The 26243-nt window shown below is 48.7% G+C and overlaps 1 protein-coding gene across 1 annotated transcript in view; it reads left to right on the top strand.

The window, feature by feature from the left end:
- Positions 1-26243, top strand: part of MMP16 (matrix metallopeptidase 16) — a 138772-nt gene that overhangs the window by 63717 nt on the left and 48812 nt on the right. Inside the window, exons 2-4 of the mRNA XM_084864786.1 lie at positions 7962-8110; positions 13034-13156; positions 16825-17129. Coding sequence (XP_084720912.1) covers positions 7962-8110; positions 13034-13156; positions 16825-17129 — 577 coding nt within the window. The remainder of the gene's footprint in view (positions 1-7961; positions 8111-13033; positions 13157-16824; positions 17130-26243) is intronic.

The raw sequence follows: 26243 nt of genomic DNA, 5'->3' as shown, positions 1-26243 counted from the left end.
CATTGAGAACTTAGCTATTGAAATGCATTCTTTCAGTTGCATTTCATCAAGAAAGTTAGTTAATTATATCAGAATATTAATTATTATAGATTTAAACATTTTTTAGTAAACATGTTAAAATTTCACATGAAGTCAATAATTTTAAAAACTCTGGTTCCCAAAGGATAGAAAACACATACCGTATTTTTCGGACCATAAGACGCACCGGACCATAAGACGCATCAGTTTTTAGAGAAGGGAAATGAAGAAAAAAAGATTCTGAAACAAATAGTGTCCTAAAATATTTTATGTGCATTAAAACCCAACATCACAGTCATAAACACATGTAATCAACCCTGTAAAGTAAACAGCAGCATTTAGAACCATTTTAGAGCCGGGCAAGCACACAGAGACCACACAGAGCCGGGCAAGTAAAAAAACTTTTTTTTTACAGTATATGTGTAGGCTATATTTGGACCATAAGACGCAGGGACTTTTTCCCCCCACTTATGGGGGGAAAAAGTGCGTCTTATGGTCCGAAAAATACGGTAACTACGTAAATGAAAGTAGTTGTCACTGACTCGGTGCCATATGGAGGGATTTGCCCTTTTCCCTCACCCCGAGCCCTCTCATTGGGTCACGTGGTCGCTGGGTACGTGAGCTGTGCATTGGCCACACCATGCATTCCTGACATGAATGCGACCCGAGACACTGGCTCAGTCACAAAGAGGCACCATGGTTTGCAATGTGCTTCCCCAGATGAAATGAAATTGCAAGCCCTTCCTCCCATTTCTTTTCCTCCAATAATTTCATCATCTCAATGGGCAAAAGCTACCACCATGTCCCTTAAGACTGGGAACAAGACAGGGATGCCCACTTCCCACTTTCTGCACTCTTACTCACCACAGCACTAGAAGCAATGGCCACAGCAAGAAGTAATAAAAGGCAAACGCATTGGGGAGAAGTAAAACTGCCATTATTTGCAGATGACATGATACTGTATATAGTCAAACCCTAAAGATTCCACCAAAAAACTTCAATCACTTCTAAAATGCATTCATTTCTGCCCTAATAAGTTCATTACTGTAATCTATAATCTTTTCTTTTGGAAAGACGTCTACATCCTAAAACATCATTTTAGGATGTTTTCTCTGTACCGTGGGTCCTGCGTTGGGACTCATCTAGTAAGAATGATGTAGTTTTATCTTAAGGCATTGATAAATTTACTAGGTTCAACCATAGGAGGAAAATTTACCTCTCTGGCCCTTAATGCTGGCCTGAGAGACTACAAAAGAATATATTCTAAACATTCTTTGCTGGCATTTGCCATTAGTCATGGGGATTCCTTGTTTTTGTTATAACCATCTTCCAGGACATTAACCCAATATGTGAGTGTGGATTGCTGAGTGAATTAATATAGACTTTCACAGTATGGCTACATGAAATATTAGTGATAAAGACATTCTTTCTGAATGGAGTCACTGAAGCCCTGGGTGCCTACTAGTCTGCATTTGCTGGTATACTACTACTGAAACCCAGGTCAGATGCCTGTCACAGTGAAAGCCAAACTTGTGCTGGTGAGAAGGAAAGTGGTTTATTCAATGGCCAGCCACCTGAGGAGATGGTATGCCATCCTCCCAAACCAATCTCAACATCTCAGTGCAGGCAGGTATTTTTTTTTTTTTAAGAGAGGAAGGGAGAGGGATAGAGAGTTAGAAACATTGATGAGAGAGAAACATCTATCAGCTGCCTCCTGCACACACCCCCCCCCCTTCCCCGGGGATGTGCCCGAAACCAAGGTACATGCCCTTGACCAAAATCAAACCTGGGACCCTTGAGTCCACAGACGGACACTTTATCCACTGAGCCAAGCTGGTTAGGGCAAGGCAAGATTTTCAAAGGAGGGAGAGGGACAGCAGTAATTGAGGGAAGGGGTTGAAAGCTCTCTGTTTGCAGACCAGCATGGTCTATTTGAAAGGGATCTTGAAACTGGTCAGTGATGGTCTGGTGTGCATCATCCTGGTCTTTGTCATCCTGCTTTTATGTCATCTTGGTTCTTCAGTTGAAGGATAGCAAATCTTCCAGAGCTGGGATGACTAAGGTTGCAGTCTGTATTTTTTGAAGTTTGCGCATAGGATTCTTTTATATATATCTTATTGATCTTTTACAAAGAGGGAGAGAGATAGAGAGCTGGATACATTGATGAAAGAAACATCAATCAGCTGCCTCCTGTACACCCCCTACTGGGGATGTGCCCACAACCAATGTACATGCCCTTGACCGGAATCGAACCTGGGACCTTTCAGTCCACAGACTGACGCTCTGTCCCTGAGCAAAACCGGTTTCGGCAGTGTGTAGGATTCTTATACAAATATCTTCAACTTATATATTAGACAGAGTCAGCATTTACAAAAACAGTATCAAAAGAATGGGTTATAATTCCCACTGTTGCAACACTGTGATCTAATGAAAAGGAAATACCTGTCAGTCCAGAATTTCATATTTGTGGTCTTTGTTACGTGGTGTGTCTTCTTGCCCTACAGAGCACAGCTCTTTCCCATTGGTTCCTGTATTTGGGTGATAACTGAGTGCAGGAAATGTGTTTTGTCTGTGAGGTGTCTGAATGTGTTAATGTAGGGATGGAATTCAAGGTTAGATTTTGCTGCTGCAGTTGAGGTTCTGTAGGTGGTTGTTCCAGTGAAGATGAGATGAGCTAAGTCTGGACAGTTAAAAGGAGTCAAGTTGTGCCTCAAGGAAACTTGTTTTCCTCTTAATTTGTTTTCAGCGCTCTCAAATGCACATGTTCATCCGGTGAGCAAAATGCAGCAAAGCGAAGAAACCAACCAAAACAAGTTTGCCAGGTTTGTCACGCTTCCCCTTTTTCTTTTGGGCCTTGGGGAATTTCCGAGAAGTAGGTGACTCTTTACCCTCCATGTTTTGTCTTTCCTCACAACTCTGGCCACTGAGATCTCACCTGCATTTCCAGTCTTGCCTCATTCTAAGGACAGATCTTAACTCAATCAGAAGCAACTTCAAGAACTCAGAGCAGTTATGAACCCAACATATGACATACTGAGCAAGAATTATGATCATACATTTATATATTCTCACTCCTCCCATGATCCCTACAAATTTGATGTCATTTTTCCCAAATTTAAATGAAAGGAAATTATTTCTCAACTATCCACTATGTTTATTTTGAGAACTTTGAAAAAATACCAAAGGGACAATCTCAGGAGGCAAATTTGGTATCTCCAATTGTCCCAGAGAAGCAGTATTTTAAAACAATGCTGAAAACTGGGATATATTTCAAACAACCATGTGTGTGGATGGATGTCCATGGTAGAGTCTTTAAGGGGTTGGGGGAAGGTTACCTTCAAATACTAGTTTGTAGATTTAATTTTTTATTAATAAGGTATTATAAAGTTTGCAATTTAGTAGTACAGGATGCTGGGTAGAGGGAAGAAAGTTGAGGGGATGATGGGGGACATCTAGAATACTATCAACAATAAAAACTAAATTTAAAAGAGAGAGAGAAGGAAGCATCTTCCTCTTTATAATTTCCCAAACTGCCTCTGGCTCTCCGCTGCAGAATGATGAACTGTGGCAGCTACCTACTGTGCTTGTTATGCACCCGGAGGGTTTTATTCCACAGAAACAGGATGGGTCCTGACCCCAGAGTCTCCTGTTCTTCTGTGGTGACTGCAGACCAGTGTGAGCACATGACCTTCATTCACTGGTAACCGGGAGTCAGTATTCGCGAAGCGCGGTGCAGGCAGTCGCAGTGGTTTCCTGCAGTGACAATGAGCACATTCAGCTGTGTCTGGCTGGTTTTAGGTCACCTTGCTGACCCACTTCCTGTTCTCAGGAGCATGAACACCTCATTATTTAGGGGTAGTTGGTCCTGATCTTTTCTCTGTAAGACCAGAGATGATCAGCCAGGTTCAATAATGGAGTGTAAGACACGAGCGGACCCAAGAGAAGGTCCTCCTTGGTGAGTAAAAGATCACGGAAGCGCGTGTCTGTTTCCGTCTGCAGTCATATTGCATTGTTATGTGTGAGAAGAAGCACTGTGGGTGCAGGTCACTCTGCACATCGCTGCAGGTGGGGTGCTTGGTTTTTGCATTGGCCTAGAGGAGGGTTGTCTATGGAAGTCTCAGCATCAGTAAGAAAGGTCATGGAGGGCTAGCTGGTTTCATTCTCACCTGATGCCCAGGAGTGCCACTGTCTTGTGGGAAGAGGTATTACGTTTCCTTACTGCCCATCTTTTCAGTCCTCTCCTACCATCTATGTATTTACTTCACTTACAGTTTGCTTACAGTCTATTTTACATGAGTTTCTGGTAGTGGTAAGGCAATCACATACTTTGCAGTCTTCCCCCGGTCTTCCCAGTGCCCACCTGACATACATAGTATATGACTAGAGGCCGGTGCATGAAATTCATGCATGGGGATGGGGGGGGGGTTTGTCCCTCAGCCCAGTCTGCACCCTCTCCAATCTAGGGCCTCTCGAGGAATGTCTGACTGCTCTCTCACAATCCAGGACTGCTGGCTCCCAACTGCTCACCTACCTGCCTTCCTGATTGCCGCTAATCGCTTTTGCCTGCCAGCCTGATCACCTTCTAACCACTCCCCTGACAGCCTGATTGATGTCTAACTGCTCCCCTGCCAGCCTGTTTGCCCCCAACTTCCCTCCTCTGACTGCCTTCCCCTAACTGCCTTCCTTAACTGGGGACTGGCCCTACTGCCTTCCCCTGCAGGGTTGATCGTCCCCAACTTCCCTTTTCTGCTGGCCTGGTCACCCCTAACTGCCCTCCCCTGCAGGCCTGATCACACACAACTGCCCTCCCTTGCAGGCCTGGTCCCTCCCAACTGCCCTCCCTGCTGGCCATCTTGTGGGGGCCATCTTGTCTCCACATGGGGGCAGGATCTTTGACCACATGGGGGCAGCCATATTGTGTGTTGGAGTGATGCTCAATCTGCATATTACTCTTATTAGATAGGATAGAGGCCTGGTGCATGGGTGGGGGCTGGCTGGTTTGCCCTGAAGGGTGTCCCTGATCAGGTTGGGAGTTCCCTTGGAGAGTGGGATGGCCTGGGCGAGGGGCCTGTGGTGATTTGCAGGCCAGCCATGCCCCTCCCCCCACCCTCAGCCACCCAAGCAGAGGCCCTGGTATCTGGAATTTATTTACCTTTTACAATTGAAACTTTGTAGCCGGGAGTGGAGCCAAGCCTCCTGCTAGCTCTGTGGCTGCTGCCATTTCTGTTTGGATTTGTTTACCTTCTATAATAGGAACTTTGTATCCTTGAGTAGAGGCTTATGCGGGCAAGGGCAGGCAGAAAGCTTGGCTTCTTCCCTTGCCTGGGAATTCCAAGCCTCCCTCCTGCTCTCTGTGGCTGTAGCCATCTTAGTTGGTGTTTATTTGCATACTTGCTCTGATTGGCTGGTGGGTGTGGCTGGTGGGCGTGGCTTGTTGTAGCAAAGGCATGGTCAATTTGCATATTACTCTTTTATTGGGTAGGATTATATTCCCCATGCTGCACTTGAGCTGTAACTATCATCTTGTCCTTAATCCCTTCGCCTTCTTTTATGCACCCGCCAAGCCCTCCTCTCTGACAGCCTGGAGTCTGTTGTGTAATTTCTTGATGATGTTAGAGAAGGTGTCTTGATTAACAAATGACATTAAGAATGGTCAACTCAAGGTGACCTATAATCATAATGACAATGACCTGTTTGTTGGCCATGAAACAAACTGTCACCATAAATGGTGGGTCTCATACTTTAACCGATATTTTACAATTAAAAAGAATTGCTCACTTCTCACTCATATGGAAAAATAGCCTTTCATGCTAAATGACATAAAAAGAGAACTTTGAGAAAATCAAAATTCTTTTTAAAAATTATTTATTTTTGAAAGTATTACATATATCTTCTTAATCTCCCATTGTCCTCTCCCAGGCCCCCCCCCCCCAAACCCAGGCCTTCAACCCCCTATTGTCTGTGTCCATTGGTTATGCTTATATGCACACAAGTTCTTTAGTTGATCTCTTACCTGCACCTCCTTCCCCTGCTCCCCATCCTCCCCTGCTTTCCCTCTGAGGCTTGACAATTTATTTGATGCTTCTATGTCTCCAGATCTATTTTTGTTTATGCTATTCATTATATTCCATGAATTCATTTTTTATTATTCTAATTCATTTGTTTTAAAGGCTAAGGTATAAATCTAATATTTTTTTAGAACATGCTATTTTCTGATTATGTACTTAAAACTTACATATTTTATGGTCTTTCCAGTGGTATATAAATCACGGGATTTATTATTAATGGTTTTCCCTTGACTCATAAATGTTGCCAGTAGCTTGGCACCCACGAGTAACCTAGCAACAAGTCAGCTCTCCAGCAAACAACGTGTTGCAAATAAGAGAGTTCAAATTCAGGATATTGGTGCATGTGTACTCCTCAATCAAGTGGGGGGGGGGCGGTCTTCTGATGGGGGGGCTGCGTGGCAGTGGGAGTTGAGTGAGTTTCCTTGTAAATAACACTCTGGCGGCATTCAGACAGCACCTGTCTCAGAGCACACCTCTGCCAGGTAACTGAGAGAGCAGGTGAGACGTGAGCCAGGCTCGCTGCCCAGCGCGGGGGTTTGCCGGGTACCGTTTCCACTGTAGCCTTCTGCTTTCGGAGTAAACGCTACTCTATTTTCAAGGCGTTGTGCTTACAGTTTTGCACCTCCGGGGATCGACTTATTGAAATATCACAAAATATTCCTCCTCATAGTTGTTTCCCATGTGAAGACGTTGGCATGTTTAATGTCTGTTTCCTTTAGTGGAATCAGCTTCTGGACGGCTGTGTATGTTCTCTGAGAGGCCACTCCCTGCCCGGGCTGCAAGGCCACATGGAAGGGGTCAGGCGTGGGGAAGCGGTGGCTTCCGGGCCATCACTGGCAGGACCAGTGCCCCTGGGTAGGGCGTGCTGCTGCAACACATGCTGGCTGCGCCCTGGGCCCAGGACCCCTCTCAGGCCCACAGGCAGCTGCTGCACTTCCAGAACTCTGAGTCCCAGGAGCCTGAGACAGGGACCGCATGGGGGAGGGCTGTGCACTGGAAACAAGTCATAGGACGTCAACCAGGAAGCACCGCTCTCTGCTGACCATTCCCCTCCCCCAGAAACGCTGGTTTTAAAAGCTAACCTAAATGACTCTGACTGGCTGCTGTAGGCCCCACCGGGATGGCAGCGCAAGTGCCTTCTCCCCTCGGGGACTGCCAGGCGGCTCTCACCTGGCAAAGCAGAGCATAAACCCCGGAGACCCAGGGGGAGCGCCAGTCCCCAAGGTCACCTGACGGTCTGTATGGGAAAGCCACCTGCCCGCCCACCCATGGTATTGGATTGAAGCGACTTGCTTAACCGTGAAAGACATGCCCTGCATGAGCAACAGCGACGCCTGGCTCATGTCCCCGAAGGCAGCTCGCAGCTGTGGGCACACCTTTTGTCCCCAGAATGTGGGGATGGCATTTCATCCAGGTGCTCAAGACGCAGACAGCTTTGGTGGCAGCTGCCCATTCACTTCTCCTGCCAGCCGGTGTGCCTGGTGAGAGGGGGGGGGGGGGGCTGCATAGTGTAGCAACGTGCGGTCTTTATTGGGAGGTTAGTTCCCAGGGGGCAGGAATGATCTGATTTGTGATTTTAGCTGTATTTACTACCGGGCCTTATAAACAGTCCGAGAGCAGCACATGAGCCGTCTTCTCTCATTAACGTTTGTAGGCATGTCAGACATTCCTGGAACTACCACCGAGACTGCATGTCAGTGCCAGACCACAGAACGTAGTTAAAAAGGCATAAACGCCCCAAATCTTGAAAAGCGGTAAAACCCTGAATGACAGGTGCCTTTGGAAAGGAAGTGGCGCTTAGAGGTCCAGGCGAACGCGCCCGGGTCCGGAAACCCGTGCTGGTGGTGACCTGATCCAGGGGCTGTTGTCTTGCAGGTGTGGCTGCAGAAGTACGGCTACCTGCCCCCGACGGAGCCGCGGCTGGCGGTGCTGCGCTCGGCCGAGGCCATGCAGTCGGCGCTGGCGGCCATGCAGCAGTTCTATGGCATCAACATGACGGGCAAGGTGGACCGGAGCACCATCGAGTAAGTCCCGCGCACGCCCTCGGGCCCGAGCCAGACCGCCCCTGCGGAGAACCGGAGGGACCCCGCGGCCTCCAACGGGCTCGCTGGTTCGGGAGCTGAACCCCTTTAAACTCAGTCCTGTGAGATGTCACAGTTGCTCAGCTGATGTTAGCGACTCATTTTCAAAAAGGGAAAGAGACTGACAGGTGGGAGAGTCGGGTGGGCCCAGCGGCAGCCAGGACAAGAGGGGCGTCAGCCACCTGTGGGCGGGTGGGCGGCTGGGGGCAGAGGGGCACATCTCCCTGCGGAGCCGTGGCCAGCGGCCACTTGAAATGGACCAAACTAGAACACTGACCCCACGGGAGAGGGGCAGCTGTCAAATGAGGGCCCCTGGGGGAGAGGGCGGCAGAGAGCCAGTGTTCAGCCCACTCACCTCCCACAAGGGACAGTCACCCAATGTGCTAAGTCAAGGAGGGGTTTCCCTGAACAGTCTCTGTCTTCAGTGCTTCTTCGCTCTGGAACACTGTCTGTCATCTTTCCGGCTGAGGCAGCACTCACTCGTCCACACGCAGTTCCTCATCTGCCGCCGCCTCTGGGCTGTCCTCCGAGAAGGAGGCAGGCGGCTTGTGGGCCTCAGCGCCCCCCTCAGGCCGAGGGCCCGGGCCCGGATGTTCCTGGCATTGTAAAGGCAGGTGCTCCGGAGAGCAGAGGGGAGAGCCTCACTCCTCCTGGAGTCCCTGTGGTTCGAGTTCTTGGCACAAAGCAAAGCTCGCTCGTCAGGCACCATGCTCATCACCGTCAGCGCCCTCCGGGAGAGACGGGCACGCTGTTCTCTCTGCTTTGTCCGATACAGAAACCATCCGCCCACAGCGGCTCCGGGTTACCTGGACGGAGCACATCGCTGTGGACCGCAGTTACAGCCTGCAGTCACTCCTGTGCGAGAGGCTATAACTTCCATCTAATCTTAGACTCTTGGCAAGATCTGCTGCTTTTAAATTAAATGATCACGCCCTCCTTCGGCAGGCAGACATTAGTACGCTCAGTCTGTAATCCCTGGGCACTTAGAAGCGGTGATTTCCATTGTGGCCACCTCTGTATCAGAGGAAGGTGTTACCTTTAATGGCATACTATATCATTTTTATGTTAATCAGCATTGGTGTTTGAAAGATGGTAATAAATATATATATATGGAATGAGCCCATTGTCATATATGCCAACGGCTCTTTCAGATGATGAGCTTCTTAGCTAATTTGGGGAGAAAGCTCACTTAAGTTTCTTAATAAGTGGGACCATTTATGTTATGGAGACAAAGGATATAGTTGGCAAGGAGAGAAAGACACGGCACGGCAATAATGAACATGAATGTATTATGTTTTTACAATGTTAATAGGAGTTATTTCTGAATTTTAGCTTACCTTTTATGTGTCAGTGTTACGCATTGAAGTTTGGAGGGATATCATGTTCAAGATGGCTTCCCGCCCCCTCCCACACGTCTGCGCCCGGTTCTGTTCTTTCCTGGGATGGTTGTTCACCTGGGGTGGGGGAGGGGTGGGGGGTGGGGGCTGACCGGCACACAGGCATTCACAGGATTTATCAAAGTGGTATTGGGTGCAGCTAGCATTTTGTTGCACAGTGATTGCCTGGTGACCTGGAAATGGCTGCGGCAGCCAGATCCCCCAGGTGACCCGTGACACACTCACAGGAGAGGCGCTGACCGAGTTCAGCGACGGGGCCTCCTCACCACTGGCTGCTCCACCACCTGCAAGAGCTTCAAAACGCACGAGGACCTGCCCGCCACGGCATGAGGTGTTTGCAGTGTTGCCGTCCTGAAGCCGGAAGCCAGTGTACCTCAGTCTCCCCGCTGGCAGATGCCCTCCGGTCATGTTGTTGGATTGACACCTTTCAGTGATCAGTGCCCACTGACATCTCCGTGCACAGCGGGTGGCGTCACTATTGCCGGCGTGCAGGTGGAACATTTTCCACCTGACCAGCCCTCACAGGCTTCTTTGCTGGAAGTTTCCTGCTGGTGGTAGATCAGGCCTGTCCCATCCGCCTGCTGAGCTGGTGTGCATGAGCCAAGTCCGAGGGACCTGCTGGACAGTGGGCAGCCGGCACGTCAGAGGCTCCGACTGGACCTGAGCCCCCGCCTACAGCTGCCACGCACAGCGGCCCTGCACGGTGGCCCTGGGCCAGGCCTGCTGCTCCCAGGCCCAATGCCCAGGCCAGACAGACACTCAGGTTGGAACCCACAGAACAGCCTGCTGTGCCAGGGGGCAGCTCTGCCTGAGGAGCTGCCTTGTGAAGGTGTGGGTTTCTCGGCGGGAACAGGGAGGAGCCGGTGATCCCGACACGGGCCTGCACCACACAGGGCGGCCGGGCTGTGGGCCTGCGTGACCTGGGGAAGAGGGGGGCAAGGGGCCCAGGTAGGGAGGGCTGTGTCCATGTCCTTCCATAGGGTGTTTCATGGCGGGACAGGAGGAGCCTGTCTGTGCCTGGGGGAGTGCTCCTCAGGTGGAGGAGGCCGGAGCAGGGGAGAGGAGAGGCCCCTGGGGTGGGAAGGGCTAAGGGGGTGGGGAGAGGGGAGCGGAGGGTGACAGCAGAGGCCGCGCTGTGGTTCCTGGATGTGGGACAGCAGGGCAGTGGGACCTGCAAGTCCGTCCAGCCCAGGCCTTGGGGGTGCTCTGATTTGGGGCTGAGATTAGGCATCAGAGCAGTTGGTGCAGGTTTGGGGCAGAAGAAACACCGTGTGTTTTACTACAAATGAAATACACAGGGAGGCAGGTGTCTGGATGGAGACGGAGTCCGCCTGCTGGGAGCCGCTGTCGGCGTGCCTGGCCCACGGTGGGTGAGCGCAGGAGGGCCGCGGCTCGCTTCTCTTCCGCCCTCACAGGTACTGCCCCAGCGTGTTACATGCTCAGAGGTGCTGTGGGATGAGGGATCAGGATGAGTAAATAAGGGAACAAGCACTTGGAACATAAATTATACGTGAAAGCCGGATCACTCCCTGCGGAGGCCAGCGAGATGCCCTCGGCCGTGCCCGCCGGCCCAGAGGGGCGGCTGGAGGAACGCCTCGGCAGGCGCCCGGAAGGAAGCCAGGGCAACGCAGTGACACCGCCCAGTCTCTGACGCCTTCAGCTCTGTGGATGACTGATGCGATTCCAGGGAATGTATTGTCATGGGACATACATTTGTTTCTGATGACAGCTAATTCCATCTTGTCAAATTGTATCCCACCACTCATTTCAAAGTTATTTCTCCTCTTAGAGCATTCCTTAAGTACATTCCTTAGCTAAATATGTGACCCCTTTAAGTACATCTGTGCATCTTTAATAACTTGATATTATTTATTATTTCAGTACTTTCCATGCAGTAGGTAAGGGTAAGCACTTGCCTGCGGAGTGTTATAGTTTGTTGATGTGATTATGAAGCACACAGAGATAAAAGCCAGTTTCCTCACCCTCGCCACCAGCGGTGCCTGGTGTGGCGTTGGGGTCCAGGTCGTGGTCTTGCTCGGTTAACGCAGAGACATAGCTCTCCAGGCCCCTCCGCACTGGACGTGGCTTTTCCAGGGCTCCCCGCAGGTCTGCGTGCCCGCCTGGGGCCTCGCAGGCCTGGGCCCCTCCGAGTCCGGGAGGCCGGTGACTGCAGGGAGGGCCCCGCCTCCGCTCAGTTCAGTCCAGCCAGTTCCGAGCCCACAGCCTGCGAGGAACCAGTACTTTCGGACATCTCCGTGGCTTTGGAGACTTGGATAGACACACATTGGTTCTCCGAGCAGCTTCCCTCTCGGGGAGGGGGAAGTGCGAGGTCAGACAGGCCTCAGCCAGTTCCTGCCGGGCCCTGGGAGGGGGCCGTCCGTTGCCTGGAAGAGCAAGTCCGGCTCGCTGCTGCAGCTGTGAGGTGTTTGTAAAAGAGATTTGTTCACGTCACACGTGAGCTGTGTCATTTATCTCACAGACGGCATCGCTGGCTGTCCCCTCCGCAGGCAGCCCGTCCCACTCACCAGTAAGACATTGCTCAGTATTTGGTGAAATACAGTGAACGTTGATTCTTTTTGTTTTATTTCTCCCATCACCACGGATCCCCTCTGTGCCCTCTGGCACCTCCACACACCCGCCCGCAGCCGCACACTGCTGTCCATGCCCGGGCTTTCTCTGATTCTTTCCCGATTCCACGTTCGGAAGCCTGTTGGACCAGAAAGAGTCTGCTCCAGCTTTGTAATCATTGAATTTAAACGGGGTCATGAGCAGTGGAGCCATTTTATGAGTCACTAAAGAAAACGTTCTAAAAATCCTGAGAACCTTGCTGGTCGGAGAAGAAGCAGGAGCACCCAGGAAACAGCAGTCGCCGGGAAAGGAGACGCCTGTCCCTGTGCAATGCTCCAAGTTTGCACACCAAACGCAGCACCTCATTGTGGCAGTATAAGCACAGTGAGCTCACTTGTGTGGTGCTGACCTCAGATCCGAGAAGCACTATGACTTAAGCACTGACTGGTTGTCGTATGGCTCTTACTGGGGAATCAGGATAACGAAGTGAAAAGAAAAGACGGTGATGGCACATGTGCCTAAACAAGTTGTCTGTGTGAGGGGACAAGAGTGTGCACACCCTCTTAGTTCCCGGAGCTTAAGGTCACGTCATGGATGTTAAACACTGTTGAAGGTTAGCTGGAGGAGATCTTACTGAGACTATCTTTCCGAAGTCTCATTTTAAGACTCAGTCTACCACTGGCTCAGAGTAAGTTAGAGACAAGTGTCTGAGCGCTCTGAGCTGTGGGCTGGTGACTCTAGATCACTCAGGGAAAACAATGTGCTTTCTGCTTAAATTCAAACCGCAGGAAGTGGGCGGGTTCCTGCTTGGTTTCCCAGGCTCCCATCCCGCCACAGAGGGCTCCCCGGGTCCCTCGGGGGCTAGGGAGGCTGGGTCAGTAACGGAGGCCTGTTCTTGCAGCTGGATGAAGAGGCCCCGCTGCGGGGTGCCTGACCAGACCAGAGGCAGCTCCCGGTTCAGCGTCCGCCGGAAGCGATACGCGCTCACGGGCCAGAAGTGGCAGCACAAGCACATCACCTACAGGTACGCGCCGCCGTCCGTCCCGCATCGCAGCGCTCCCTTAGGTGTCAGTGGCACACGCTGGCCACGGGACCGGTTGTGAACAGTGATCAGGAAGCCTCACGGAGAGGCAGGGCTTGCCCGAGGGGCCCGCGGCTCCGCAGTGACTGCACGCGCGTGTGCACACACGCGCACACACACACACACACACACACACACACTCCCCGCTCCCCGGAGGCACAGCCGTGTTCTGAGGGCTGTGGCTGCCTCCTGGACACATGGCTTCTTCCCCTGGAGCTCATGGTCCTAAAGCCTAAGGCACCCACAGGTGTTGCCATGTGGACAACATGTCTGAACAGCTGATTGGCTTCCAGTGTCCGGTGAGGGCAAAGCTGTGGCACAGAGCAGCCCCTCTGTAGGAAGCCGCCTGCCGTCTAGGTGGCTGCATGGTCGCCTCCTCCCCGCCGGGAGGGGAGTCCGGGCTCACCCCCCGGAGGGCGCTGTGGGTGCTCCTGTGACACTCCAGCAGGCGTGCAGTGGGTCGCGTTGTTTCAGCGTGCAGCTCCTACTGACATCCTCTTCCTGTGCTGGCTGGCCAGCTGAACGCCTTCTCTGGCGAGGGGTCTGTGAGGTCTCCCAACAGGAGGGGAAGTGTCAGTGAGGCTGACCCCGAGGAGGCTTAGCTGACTGCTGGGGTCACGTCCCCTGCGCCCTCCTCCCCTCTCCTTCCGCAGGGCTACCAGCTAGCGAGGCAGGCCACCCAGTCTCCAGCTGAGACAGGGCCTTGTCTAGTTCTTTTCTTGCAGTTCTATCAGCTTCAGCCTCTTGTGCTTGGCTGTTGTGGCTGAGCACATAAAAATTAAGCTTTGCTATGTCTTCTTGAAAATCCAATGTCTTTATCATCCAGCGCACTCTGTCCCTGGTAATGTTCCTTGCTCTGCAGTCAGCTTTGTCTGCAATTAAGGTCGTTGTTACAGGTTTATTTTGGTTAGCTTGGTGTGGTGTATGCTCATCCCTGTACTTTTACTCTTGAAATATCGTTATATTTAAGGTTGGTTTCTTATTGGCAGCATACCATTGCTGTTAGCTTCTTAATCCTCTCTCTCTTCCTCGGTATATAGTGACCATTCCCATTTCACTTGCTCATCGATATAGTTGAATTGGGATCTGCTGTATTTATAACTCTCTGCTGCCTACTGCTGGTGTTCTTTGTGTTCTTTTGTCTTCCCTTTTTCTGCCTTCTGTGCTTTTAATGAACATTTTATACATTTCCGTTTTCTATTACATGTCAACCATGCTCTTGAAACTTATGTCAGTGCGGTCCTGCATGTGGGTCCGTTGGTTGGAGCTTCGTCCTGTACACCAAAGGCTGCTGCTGTCCCCTCCTTCCCCGGAGCTCAGTGCTCGGCACACGTGGCTCCTTTTGCCATTGGAATCCCCCTCATCACGTACTCACCTGCCTCTTTGGCCCTCACCACCGTGTCTGTGATTGTCTGACTTTGTTGTTCTGTTTATTGTTTCTCATCACGACAATATAGACGTGCTGAAGAGCCTCTTCCAGCTCCGTCTCTTGTCCAGAGCAGTGATCCTGGACACAGGTTAGGTAAACAGCTGGGTCATCGCGGGGAGTCGCATATTCACGGGCAGTGAGGCAGGAGGCAGGACGCCCCGGGCGTGCATCCTCTCAGATGTGTTGCAAGCACTGGCCTGAGCATGGGGCTCTGCGATCCCGTGGTGTGGGAGGACATGAAAGACGACTAGGAAGGCGAACCTGAGAAAAGCCGCAGTTCCCGCATGAACCGTGTGCCTCTTCAGCCATCACGCAGGAGATCCGGGGTGGCAAGCTGACGAAGGTCAGTGGTGCCCGGCGTCCGCGCCCCCTTCCCAATGGAGTTTAGAACATCACACAGAATGGGCTAAAGCAATAATAATAATAACAACAACAACAACAATAATAATAATAATAATAATGTAAACAGTATCAAATCAGCCCACAGGAAATGCTGCACCCTCTCTCCCTGAGGGAACGAGTTCTCTCGAGCCACCATCCTTTGGCTCAGGTGGACAACACAGCGACTCCCTGGGCACTCACTTCTCTACGCCCGTGTCTGACCGTTAGTGCATCTTGGCAGCGGTGTCCCACAGTGTGTCCCAAATCCAAGCATTTCTCAGTGTCCCCACTGGGCCCCGGCCCCAAGCTGACCCCATGGTGTCTGCTTCCACTCTCACTGCCTGAGAATATGTTACTTTCCAATGATGACCATGCTGTTTATTTAGCCTGTAGTCCAGTGTCCCTTCTCTGCTCACAAGCTCCACCTCTAGGTGTTCCCCTCTCCTCTGGAGCAAAAGTCAGTCCCTTCTGGCCCCTGGCCCAACACCGCCCCCTGCTGGCCAGGCTGCATGTCACTGTTCTGCTTGCTGTTCCTTGAACTCCCCAGGCCCAGCTGTCCCCACCTTGGTCTTCACTTGTCATCTCTCCTCCCAGGAACTCCCTGCCTACTCTTTTCCATGTGTTTCCTTCCTCGTTTTGTTAATATAAAAGAATATATACCATCTGGGCATAGTGACAATAAGGTTAAAAATATAGTTTGTATATAATTTTTCTACTGGGAAATGTATCTGAACTATTTTTCCATATTGCCAAATGCCTTAAAAAGACAAAACTATTTTTAAGTTCTGTATATATTCTGATATGCAATGGAGACACAATCATTTAACTATTGCTCCATTATCACAAATCATTTAGATCCCACTTCTTTTATTATTGCATTGCAATATATGTTAACTTGATTATTATATCTTCCTTTGTATATTAGGATAGTTCCTTGGTGAGATTTCATGGGTTCGTGGCTGTAAGATTGTTGGTTGAAGGGGTCTGAGATTTAGTTATGCTTCTTTTGGAAATTACTCATTGCTTTCCACAAAAATGATATAAACTTATACTACAACAATATAAAATATGTGTAGGTATATTTATTTCATTCGTGTTCTATTTAGAAAAATATAAAAAGAACTGAGAAAAGAGAAATATCTGATTAGTGCAAAGTAAATTGAGAAAATATTTATAATTTTTATCTTTGTTATTAGCATCAAGACAAATAAACAAATTAAATAATGCCCAAGTTACTTCTTTAAATGTATATAATTGTTAAATATTTGTAGTTAAAAGCTGTTCACTCACATTGCCTATTTTAGCTAGAACAGATTATGTATGTACAATAATAAGAAAACAATAGAACACCAGAAACAGTAGTTAATTGACCTTCTCTTTTAAAGCTGAGAAATGACTGTCTGAGAACTGGTGGCCACGGGGTGCAGAGGCTGCCGAGGATGGCGGGGCCCCCAGCCCTGCGTCCGGGCGTCATCACCCGGGAAGAAGCTGGGCTTTGCTTTCAGCTCAGAGGGCAGCACCTCCCACCCTCGGCAGCGCCTCCCCAGCGGGGCCTGGAGGCCCAGCACCTGCTGGTCCAGGGGCCCTGCCGCCCCACACTCTGCAGGGACCCCCACTCCCGCCAGGTGGAGGATGGGGGCCCAGGAGAACCAGGCGGCCTGTGTAGTGAGCTCCAGCTACGGACGCGTAGATTTTGGTTCATCTCTCCTCTTTGCTATTTTACTCACTGAATAGATCAAACTCTCTAAGTCGGACCATTTGGAACAAAGCCATGGGCATTCTTCTTTTCTCTCCATTTCAGTATAAAGAATGTAACTCCGAAAGTGGGGGACCCGGAGACACGCAGAGCTATCCGCCGTGCCTTCGACGTGTGGCAGAACGTGACTCCCCTGACATTCGAGGAAGTGCCCTACAGCGAGTTAGAAAATGGCAAGCGCGACGTGGATATAACCATCATTTTCGCATCTGGTTTCCATGGAGACAGCTCTCCCTTTGATGGAGAGGGAGGGTTTTTGGCACATGCCTACTTCCCTGGACCAGGAATTGGGGGAGACACTCATTTTGACTCTGATGAGCCATGGACACTAGGAAATCCGAATCACGATGGTAAGCACATCATTATTTTCATAGCAACCACCTCTCTCATTTTTAGTTTTGGAATGCCCAAGTAATTGACAGACTTGAGGTATTGATTCTAAATTAGTTTTTAAAGTTATAAAACAATGTATGAGGCTTTTCATAACGTTTAGAATAAGAGTTTTTATGGCCGCTGGGTAATGGTGGTTTCCACTTGGCCTCCACTGGAAGTGAGCGGCCTGGTTTGTCAGTGTCTCTTAGGAGACTTCCCAGCGCTGAGGTCCTGGTGCCACGCAGCCTCGCTTTCTACACTCCATCCCAGTGTTTGTACTGGACACCGAGCCCTGACTGACATTTTCTTTTTTTTAATTTTCTTTTTTTATTTATTTTCTTTTCTGTCTTCACCTTTCTACTCTGTAAATTTTGCCACTTTCTTCTCTGACCCATTTCCTATGGTTTCCCAATGTAATACAACTACAAAAGTTGTTATTTTGTATTATATCCTTCTTCATTTTTATGAAAAACCACTTTCTTGCCAATTTATTTTGACACATCTATCAGTTTTCTAATCTTATGATTAGTCAATATGCAAAAATACTGTAAAAATAAAAACCTCAGTGTTATGTAAAAGAATAGTTACTTCAGATATGGAAGCATGGGTTTCCTCCCAGACAACAATCCTCCTTCTATTTTATGTTTAAAAAACATCATGGAATTTGAAGGTACCAGGGTTTAGCCATCTCTCCAGTCCCTGCAAACAAGAATGACCTATCTTCTTTCCCCCACGTGGCAGAACACTGGGAAAATACAAGCGTGGGTTGTTTTCATAACAACTAAGCAGCTAGTAACACTCTTAACTTTCTCTTTGATGAGGTAAGCCCAGCCATCACACCAGGGGTTGTTAGTTCATTAGGAGGTTTGGTTAGCTGGATAATACCAAAGCTGGATAATACCGTGAGCTTTTAGAACATACAGTATTCAAACACTGTATAGGACTATAGGATGCATTAAGTAGCGTTAAACTTAAAATAGCGTCCAATTCCAAAGAGAGAACATGTATTAAGTATTCATGTTTTACCCCAAAAATATCTAGTCTTACTCAAAATCATGTTTTGAATTATTATCAATTGGAGTATTGGCTATAATATGAAATTATGGTTTCGTTGTTAAGAACCAGTTGGAGACGAATGATGAAGATGGTGGGAAACATGCAGTAGAATAGAAAGCAGGGCTTCGGGCTCAGACTGCCCGACATTTGCTCCCGGCTCCCTCGTTGGCCCAGGAGCCTGCCCGGCGCCGCTCCCTGCTTCTGTGTCCGGCGAGCTCTGCGGGCCTGAGCGACCTCTTTGAGCCGCTGGCGATGCAGCCCGAAATGTGGGAGCTGGCCTGGGTTTACTTTATTTTTATCAAAACCCTACAAGCATTCTAATGGACTGGTTCAGATGTCTTCAGTTATTAAAATTAGTTTACAGAATGGAAGAAACGTTTGTATCCTAACTCTCTGAGAAAAACAGCAGTTACATTAGAGTTTTGCTGAAACGTCAAAACTGCATGTGCCGCCAAGGGAGAGACTTTCTTCAAAAATTCTGAACAGAGAAAACTGTGTTTCATTCCAGTGAAGAAGCTGTTGGGTGGAAGTGGTGCTCTGGAGGTGCTACTGGAGTAAACATCCCCAGAGGCCCCCCCGGGAAGGAGTGTGGGTGAAAGCTTTGTGTTTGTGGAATCATATCCCTGGCTTCCAGAGTCCACTTCTCTCCAGCCAGTTTCGGAAGAAGCGGAGCAGGGGCTGCGGTCCAGCCAGGGTCCAGCTTCCTTTCCAGGCTGAGCCGATCCAGGCAGCGTACAGCTAGTCACCAGTCCACTGTGCGACCACAGGGCCCTGGCCACATGAGAGAATGAGCAACTAGAATCCCCGGGTCTCAAAAGCGCAGGAGATGGAATTCCTTTGCTCAGGGGTTCAGTGTCCCAGATTTCCCAGCACTTGTGGTGGCCACGCCTGTCTGGCCACCCACCTCTGTCCCTGGGTGCAGTTGACAGCAAGTACCTCCCGCAGCCCCCAGCATTCCTGGGCAGAGCCCGCTCCCTCTGTGGTCCCGGGGAGTGTGAGGTGCAGCTCTCTGCTGCAGCTCCCAGATGGCCCCTGTGCTTCTCTCCGGCCAGCAATGGCTCCTCAGTCACACGGGGCCAGGCCTCACACAGCTGCTTACATCTGTATCTCTGGAGTTTTGTTAACTTGGCTTTGTGGCCTCATACATTTAAAATTATTTTTAAAATCTTCTCTGAAAGAGATGGTGCCTGCCAAAGACCCCTAGGTTCTTTTAAAACACTGGAATAAGAAAGCTGCAGAAATCCTCTATATGTAACCTTTCTCAGCAGTTTTCTCAGGTATCAGACGATATTTTTTTAAAAAGGAAGTTTTAAGAAAAAACTATGAGGACATTTGAGATGCCGTAGGAAACGGGACTGTTGGCAGGAGCTGGGTGGGATCGGTGCTCCCACCCTCACGTGCTCCGTGTGGCGGGGTTTCCTGGGTGCACGTGTGGGGAGTCTGAAGCTGAGCTGAGGTGCCCGGCGGGCCAGTGGTGCCAACTCAGTCCTTGTTGACACATCCCGTTGCCTCTGAGCTTATACTGCCCATGTATAGCAATGTTCGTAAGTAGGCCTGTTATTGAAGTCCGAAACAAAACAATGACTTAATATTTAGCGTTATAATTTGGAGAAAAATATTGTTTTATTGGTCAAATAGGAATACTTTTTTCTTGTGAGTTTAAAGGAAATGCCTCTGCAAAATAATAGTGTTTTGCATTGCAGGATTAGGAGGCAGTTAAGTGACTGTTCAAGAGGTAATCCATCGAGATAGATGCTAATTGGGTTCTGCCTTCACCTGACACCAGCGGCAGGAGCGGGGTCTGGGATACTGGTTGTGTATCAGAGGGAGGGCCGCAGCTGGCTCAGTGTGGGTCCTGGTGAGTGTGGAGAGCTCAGGGTCTGTCTGCGTGGATCCCAGCTCTAAGACTGTCTTTGGATCACAAAAACAGGAGGCAGGATTCTGATGTCTTCACTGATAAACATTTCTTCCCGTAGTCCCCGTGCTCCTGGCTTACTTCCCTGGAACGTAGATTTCTCTCCTGTCACTGCGTCTAAGCACTTGTCTTAGAAAGCAGACAGCCAGCAATTTAGCGGAAATGCAAATGGGAGAGCCTCTGGGTAAGTGCAGGCTTGTTTCCACGGTGTATTGTTCAGCTAATGACAGCAATTTGAGTTCCATCAACCTCAAAGGAGATAAACAGTGTTGTAAGCTAACTCTTCATTCATTGTTTTCCACTTTACCATCAATTTGCTCATAGTCATGATACCTCTTGAAAACCCAACCTAAAACCCACTAAGTAAATTATGTAATTGTTACGTTAAAAATCCTATATAATAAAGAGGTAATATGCAAACTGACCATAACACTCTCACAAGATGGCTGCCTAAGATCAGGCCAGCAGGGGGATTAGTGAGGAACGACTAAACAACTAAATAAACAGGTTGCGTGGGGTGACCATGCTGGCGGCGGTGTGTGTGTGTGTGTGTGTGGGGGGGGGGGGTGGTGATGGTGGGGGGGGTACAGTAAGGGGTGACCAGGCCAGCAGGGGCAGGGGCAGAGGCAATTAGGAGCAATCAGACTAGCAGGTTGGAGGGGGGCAGTTAGGGGCAACCAGGCATGTAGGCAGTTGAGCTATTAGGAGTCAGTAGTCCAGAATTGTGAGAGAGGTGTCCCTGGAAGGGTCCCGGATTAAAGAGGGTGCAGGCTGGGTCCCCCCTCCCCACACACACACACGAATTTCATGCACCAGGCCTTTAGTAAATAAATAAACACACACACAGTCCTACTAAAAATGCCTTTTCTAAAAGAGATTTGGGTGTTATTGTTTTTTTTAACCTTTTATGGTGTGGATAAGCAAAGTAGGCACAGTAATTCCCAGTAGAAAATGTTACTGTGATTTGATTTTTTAAAAGTATCCATTGCCTGAATGTGAGATGGAAATTTTACCTCTGGCGAAATGTTAAGATTCCTTCTGCGAGTCATTATCATATTGTTTCCTTGGTGACAGTATGAAGTTTAAAGGGTACTATCCATGTAAACAGGCTTGTCACAAAGCCCCTTCCTAATCAGACAGGCATCTCCTCATCCTAGGACCTCACATGGGTAATTCTCAGCAGAAGGCTCCCCATGGAGATGACGTAGAATTGTGGCAGAAAGCGTCTAGAGGAAGATCTGATTGTACTGTGTTGCAGTTCTAGTGACAAGAAGAATGCATGCCTTCGGCTGTGCTTCTTGTCAGAAAAGTCCCTGCCAAAGACGTGTTCTGATGGTGTCTGTTTAAACCCAGGAAAAGAGAAATGATGATCTGGATTTCCTCTGAGCTGTCAAAGCACGTGAATCTACTACCTTGTGTGATGTTTGTAACTGGGCTGGACTAAGGGGTGCCCTGGTACCTGGTAAATACCTCTGGGTGTGTCTGTGTGGGTCTCTGGGAGAGATTCCCATTTGAATCAGGAGACCAGGAGACAGAATAAAGAAGATTGACCCTGGCCAATGAGGGCCATCAGCCTGCCAGCAGGGAGGGGGAGGGGGGGCATTGAAAATCAAGAGAGGACAAGAGTGTCACCTCTCTTCTTTTTTTTTTTAAATTGATTGAGAGATGGGGGTATCTATTTATCATTCCACTTATTTATGCATTCATTGATTGATTGCATAAATAACCAGGGAATAGAAATGGCAACCTTTTGGTGAACAGGACAATGTTCTAACTGGCTGAGCCACCTGGCCAGGGCTGAAACTTTATTTTCAAAGTTGCCAGAGCATCCCTCCTCCCCAGTGGGTGAGAGCTGTCAGCAGGAGCAGCCCTGTGCAGCCCCCATGGACTGCAGCTGCCAGCAATGGACACCCCGGAGAACAGGAGCCTCGGCCTCCAGGCGGCCCCACCTGTGAGCCCTGTGCTTTCAGAAGCGTGTCCTGGCCGGAAGCAGGCCTGAGAATGTGGCCCCTCAGCCTGCTTTCCAACTTTTTCATTGAAAGGTCGTTTGACCAGATGCAAGAGAAAAGGAGGAAAGTCCAAAGACCATGAACAAGCATCCTCTGCTGGTTGTCATCACCTCATTCGAAGCTGTGAAAGGAGAAAACAGTAAAATGCAAATAACATGAGGGCCCAGATGTAACGGGGCATTTAGTATGTCCCGGTGCTATGTGAGTTCATTTTATGTATTTAACTCATGTGTCACAACAGACTTATAAAGTAGAAAGGACAATTACTTTCATTTCGCAAGGAAATTGGGCCCCAAAAGGGTGGTGACTTGCCCGAGTTTACCCAGTTAGCACAACAGCAGCAAATGAAGCCATTACAGATCCTAAGAGTCAGGGAAATGGAATATTACTTTCATTTTCAGGAGAAAAGTGTATCGTTGAAAATGAACCAAGAAAACACTATTGGAAACAACTCAGAATGCCCGTAAAGACTCGCTGGGAGCAGAGAAAGAAAGGACATTATACTCTAAAACCAGGCCCTGTCGTGTGGAAGGAAAGCTGGGTAAGCGTTTTCAGAAGAGCATGAGAAGGTAAAATGATGTGAAGTTCAAGACTATGTACAGAAGGCACAGGGATCAACCCAGCTTGTGAATTATGGGTTCTCCTGAAGGTGGGGAGAGTGGAAAAACTAGAGACAGAGATAAGCCCCCATAGAAGAGCAAAAATGCCTTGTTCTAAATTCAGACCAGTAGTATGCAGTTCAAAAGAGTCATTGCATTCATTGTAAAATTAATATAGTCAAGGTCGTCTTATACGCTGTATTTTCCAGCTTATAAGACGACCCCCTAATTTTACAGTTAAAACATCGGTTTAGGTCTATATTCACTGTATAAGACTACCCCCCACTTCAAAGAAAAGACTTACTTTGCTGTCAAGATCTGCAGGTAATTTTTGTGCAATTTTGGTCTTTTGCCTCCGATTTTCGGTTGACTTTTTTTCGTTTCAAAAGCTGTCTTATATGCTGGAAAATACGGTAAATATTGACACATGCTGGTTGTCATGTGCCCTGAATTGACTCTGACTCCTGGGGAGCCTGGGAGTGGTGATGGGTGAGCTGGCAGATGAGACAGGTTAGGAAAGATAAAGATCAAGGAATACTCTTCACCTACAGCCACACAGGAAACTACCAAAGAACACAGATGCCAGGAGACAGCGCAATATTTTGAAATGCTAAGAGAAAATAACTAGAATTACCAGACAAAACTGTAATTCAAGGATTAGGATAAAAAGAATAAAAAATGAGAAAACTGCCCATTCGTTTAACATGTATAAAAGGCTTTCTAAGATAAGTAGTACAGAATGAGAAGGATCCTGTAAGAAGCATCTATGATGAAAGGAAGAATTTTTATCAAAGAAATTAATAAATATTCTCTCTACTAGTAGCCCTGCGCATGAATCCATGCGCCAGTAGCTCTCTGTGGGGCCTGGCCACTCCACGCCCGCTGTCCAGAGGTTCTCCATGGTCCAGAGGTCCACCGCAACCAGGTGTGGAACGCTTGCCGCGTTACCAGGGAGAGGATGCAAGCGTTCCACGTCCCGGCCTGGCCAGAGGTCTGTCTGTGGCCAGGCGTGAAATGGTTGCTTCATCACTGCAGTAACGAAGCAAGCACTTTGCCAGGCTGCTCACACTAGGACTGGGGGACTCCTGTGGGGCTGAGAAGACTGGGTGTCGCCATCTTGTGGCTATGGGAACTGCCACCTTTGTGATGGAGTGACAGTTAATTTGCATATTACTCTTTTATTAGATAGGATGAGATAATAATGTGTAATCTGTGCAGTGAAAATGAGACAGAACTCATCATACAGTGATAGCAGGTAAATCAGGGAAGGAACAGACAGCATTACGTTATCCTTAAAGTCTTATATTGTCCAACAGTAAGGTTAAGGAATAAATCTCACATGTTTTTAAGTGGACGTACTCAATCTTTAGGGATAATCAATAAAAAATGTGTTTTAAGGAGAGTATAAATTTAAAATGTCAAGAAAAGAAAAATAATGGTATAAAACAAGTTAAAAAATCAGGATAAAATAATTCTAAAATTCCAAAAAGCTCATTAACTTCCATGAATGTAAATAGACTGAACAGGCCAGTTCCAAACCCAAGTTCCTAAATCAATAAAAACGAAATCCCACTGTACACATCCCCCTGTCACAGGGAGGGTCAGTGAGGCTCGAGGTCAGAGAAGCAGGCTCATGTGCACGGCCTGGGGGACGAGGAGGCACAGCCCAGGTTCGCGGTTTCCATTGCTAACACGGTAGTCTGACCAGAGTCTTGCCCTTGTTCACCAGCAGCCTTTTCACACCAGCACTATTTCCAACAGCAAAGGAAGCAGAACCACCCGCAGGTCCCTGGTAGGAGGTTAACATAAACCAATTGTTTATAAGAACACACGGAGCGCCGAATGGCAGGAAAACGTGTCACAACTGCTACCAGCAACAACATAGACCCGTGCTCGGCAAACTGAGCTTCGCAAGCCACATGTGGCTCTTTGGCCTCTTGAGTGTGGCTCTTCCACAAAATACCACAACCTGGGCGAGTCTATTTTGAAAAAGTGGCATTAGAAGAAGTTTAAGTTTAAAAATTTTGGCTCTTCAAAGAAATTTCAATCGTTGTACTGTTGATATTTGGCTCTGTTGAATAATGAGTTAGTGCTGACCACTGACATAGACCATTCTGAGAGAAAGATGGTGAATAAGAAAAAGACACCATGATTCCATTTGTTTGAGGTTCAGAAACAAGGGCAATAAAAGATGCAGGCACAGAAATGCTCTCTCACAGCAAGGGGAGGGTCCCAGCTGCAGGGGAATGACCAGCCCGCTGGAGGTGGGGGCATGGGCTCGGGGCCAGCGGACCAGGAGATGGGGAAGGGGACGACAGGGTTTCCAAAGTGAGATGATTCTTAAGACTGTATTAGTATTATGCTTCATAATTTGCATAGATGCCAGGAATGTCGTCTTCCATGTACCAAATAGCACATAACTAGGGTCCCTCCTCAGAAATGGGTCTTGCAAAGAGTACAGAAGCCCAAAATATTATTTATTCTTAATCATATCTTACCCATCAGGAAGTTTCCATGCAAAAACCAAAAAGGCATGTGAATTAAGAACTGAAGGAAAAGTATAATTTTGGCCAAGTGACATAGGAGGAGGGGAATGTTAAAGCGACCATGGCGATGTCAGCCTGTGAACACATGAGGACACACTCCATTGGGGACAGGCCTCGGGACCTCAGCACTAGCCGCCTGGCCTGTAGGCCCTGCGGGGGTGGTCCCTGGCTCTGAAACCTCTATTCAGGCTATGAGGTATTTAACTTTGATGACTTTTCAAATGGTATATCCATCCTTTTGTCTTTTCAGAGTTTAAAATTTTCCCTATTAAAGTATGCAAATGTCTTCTTTAATTTATTCAAACACTGAATGTGGTTTAGCAGGCAGCATTTTATCCCTTTTCTTCTTCAAAGTTTTTGATGTGAAATAATTGGTTTTCTGAGTTCTCTCAGGCAGCAATGCCTTCTTATCAAAATTTTAGGAAATGCACTCAGTAAGGTCATTAAGCCTTTTGAAGAATATGTAAAATTAGAGGCCCAGTGCACGAATTTGTGCACAGATAGGGTCTAGCAGGCCTGCCCTGATGGGGGCTGATTGGGCTGGGCCAGTGCCGGGGAGGGGCTGCAGAAGGTTGGGAGGGGGCAATCGGGGTCCCGATGGGGCCAGTTGTCCACCACAGTACACGTCATAGCAACTGATTGTTCCAGTAGTTCCACTCATTCCCCTCGTTCCATTGCTCCAGTCACTTGGCTTTTACAAATATAGACTAGAGGCCCAGTGCACGAAATTTGTGCATGAGGGGGTCCCGTCAGCCCAGCCTGCACCCTCTCCAATCTGGGACCCCTCAGGGATGTCTGACTGCCAGTTTAGGCCAAATCCCAGGATCAGGCCTAAATCAATAGTCAGACATCCCTCTCACAATCCTGGACTACTGAATCCTAATGCTCACCTGCCTGCCTGCCTGGTTGCCCCTAACTGCCCCCCACTGCCAGCCAGGTTGCCCTCAAATGCCCCCCTTGCTGGCCT

This window comes from Pipistrellus hanaki (assembly GCF_964339955.1).
Source record: "Pipistrellus hanaki genome assembly, chromosome: 17".
NCBI lineage: Eukaryota > Metazoa > Chordata > Mammalia > Chiroptera > Vespertilionidae > Pipistrellus > Pipistrellus hanaki.
Note: the sequence above shows the minus strand (reverse complement) of the source record. Positions and strands in the feature narration are given on the sequence as shown.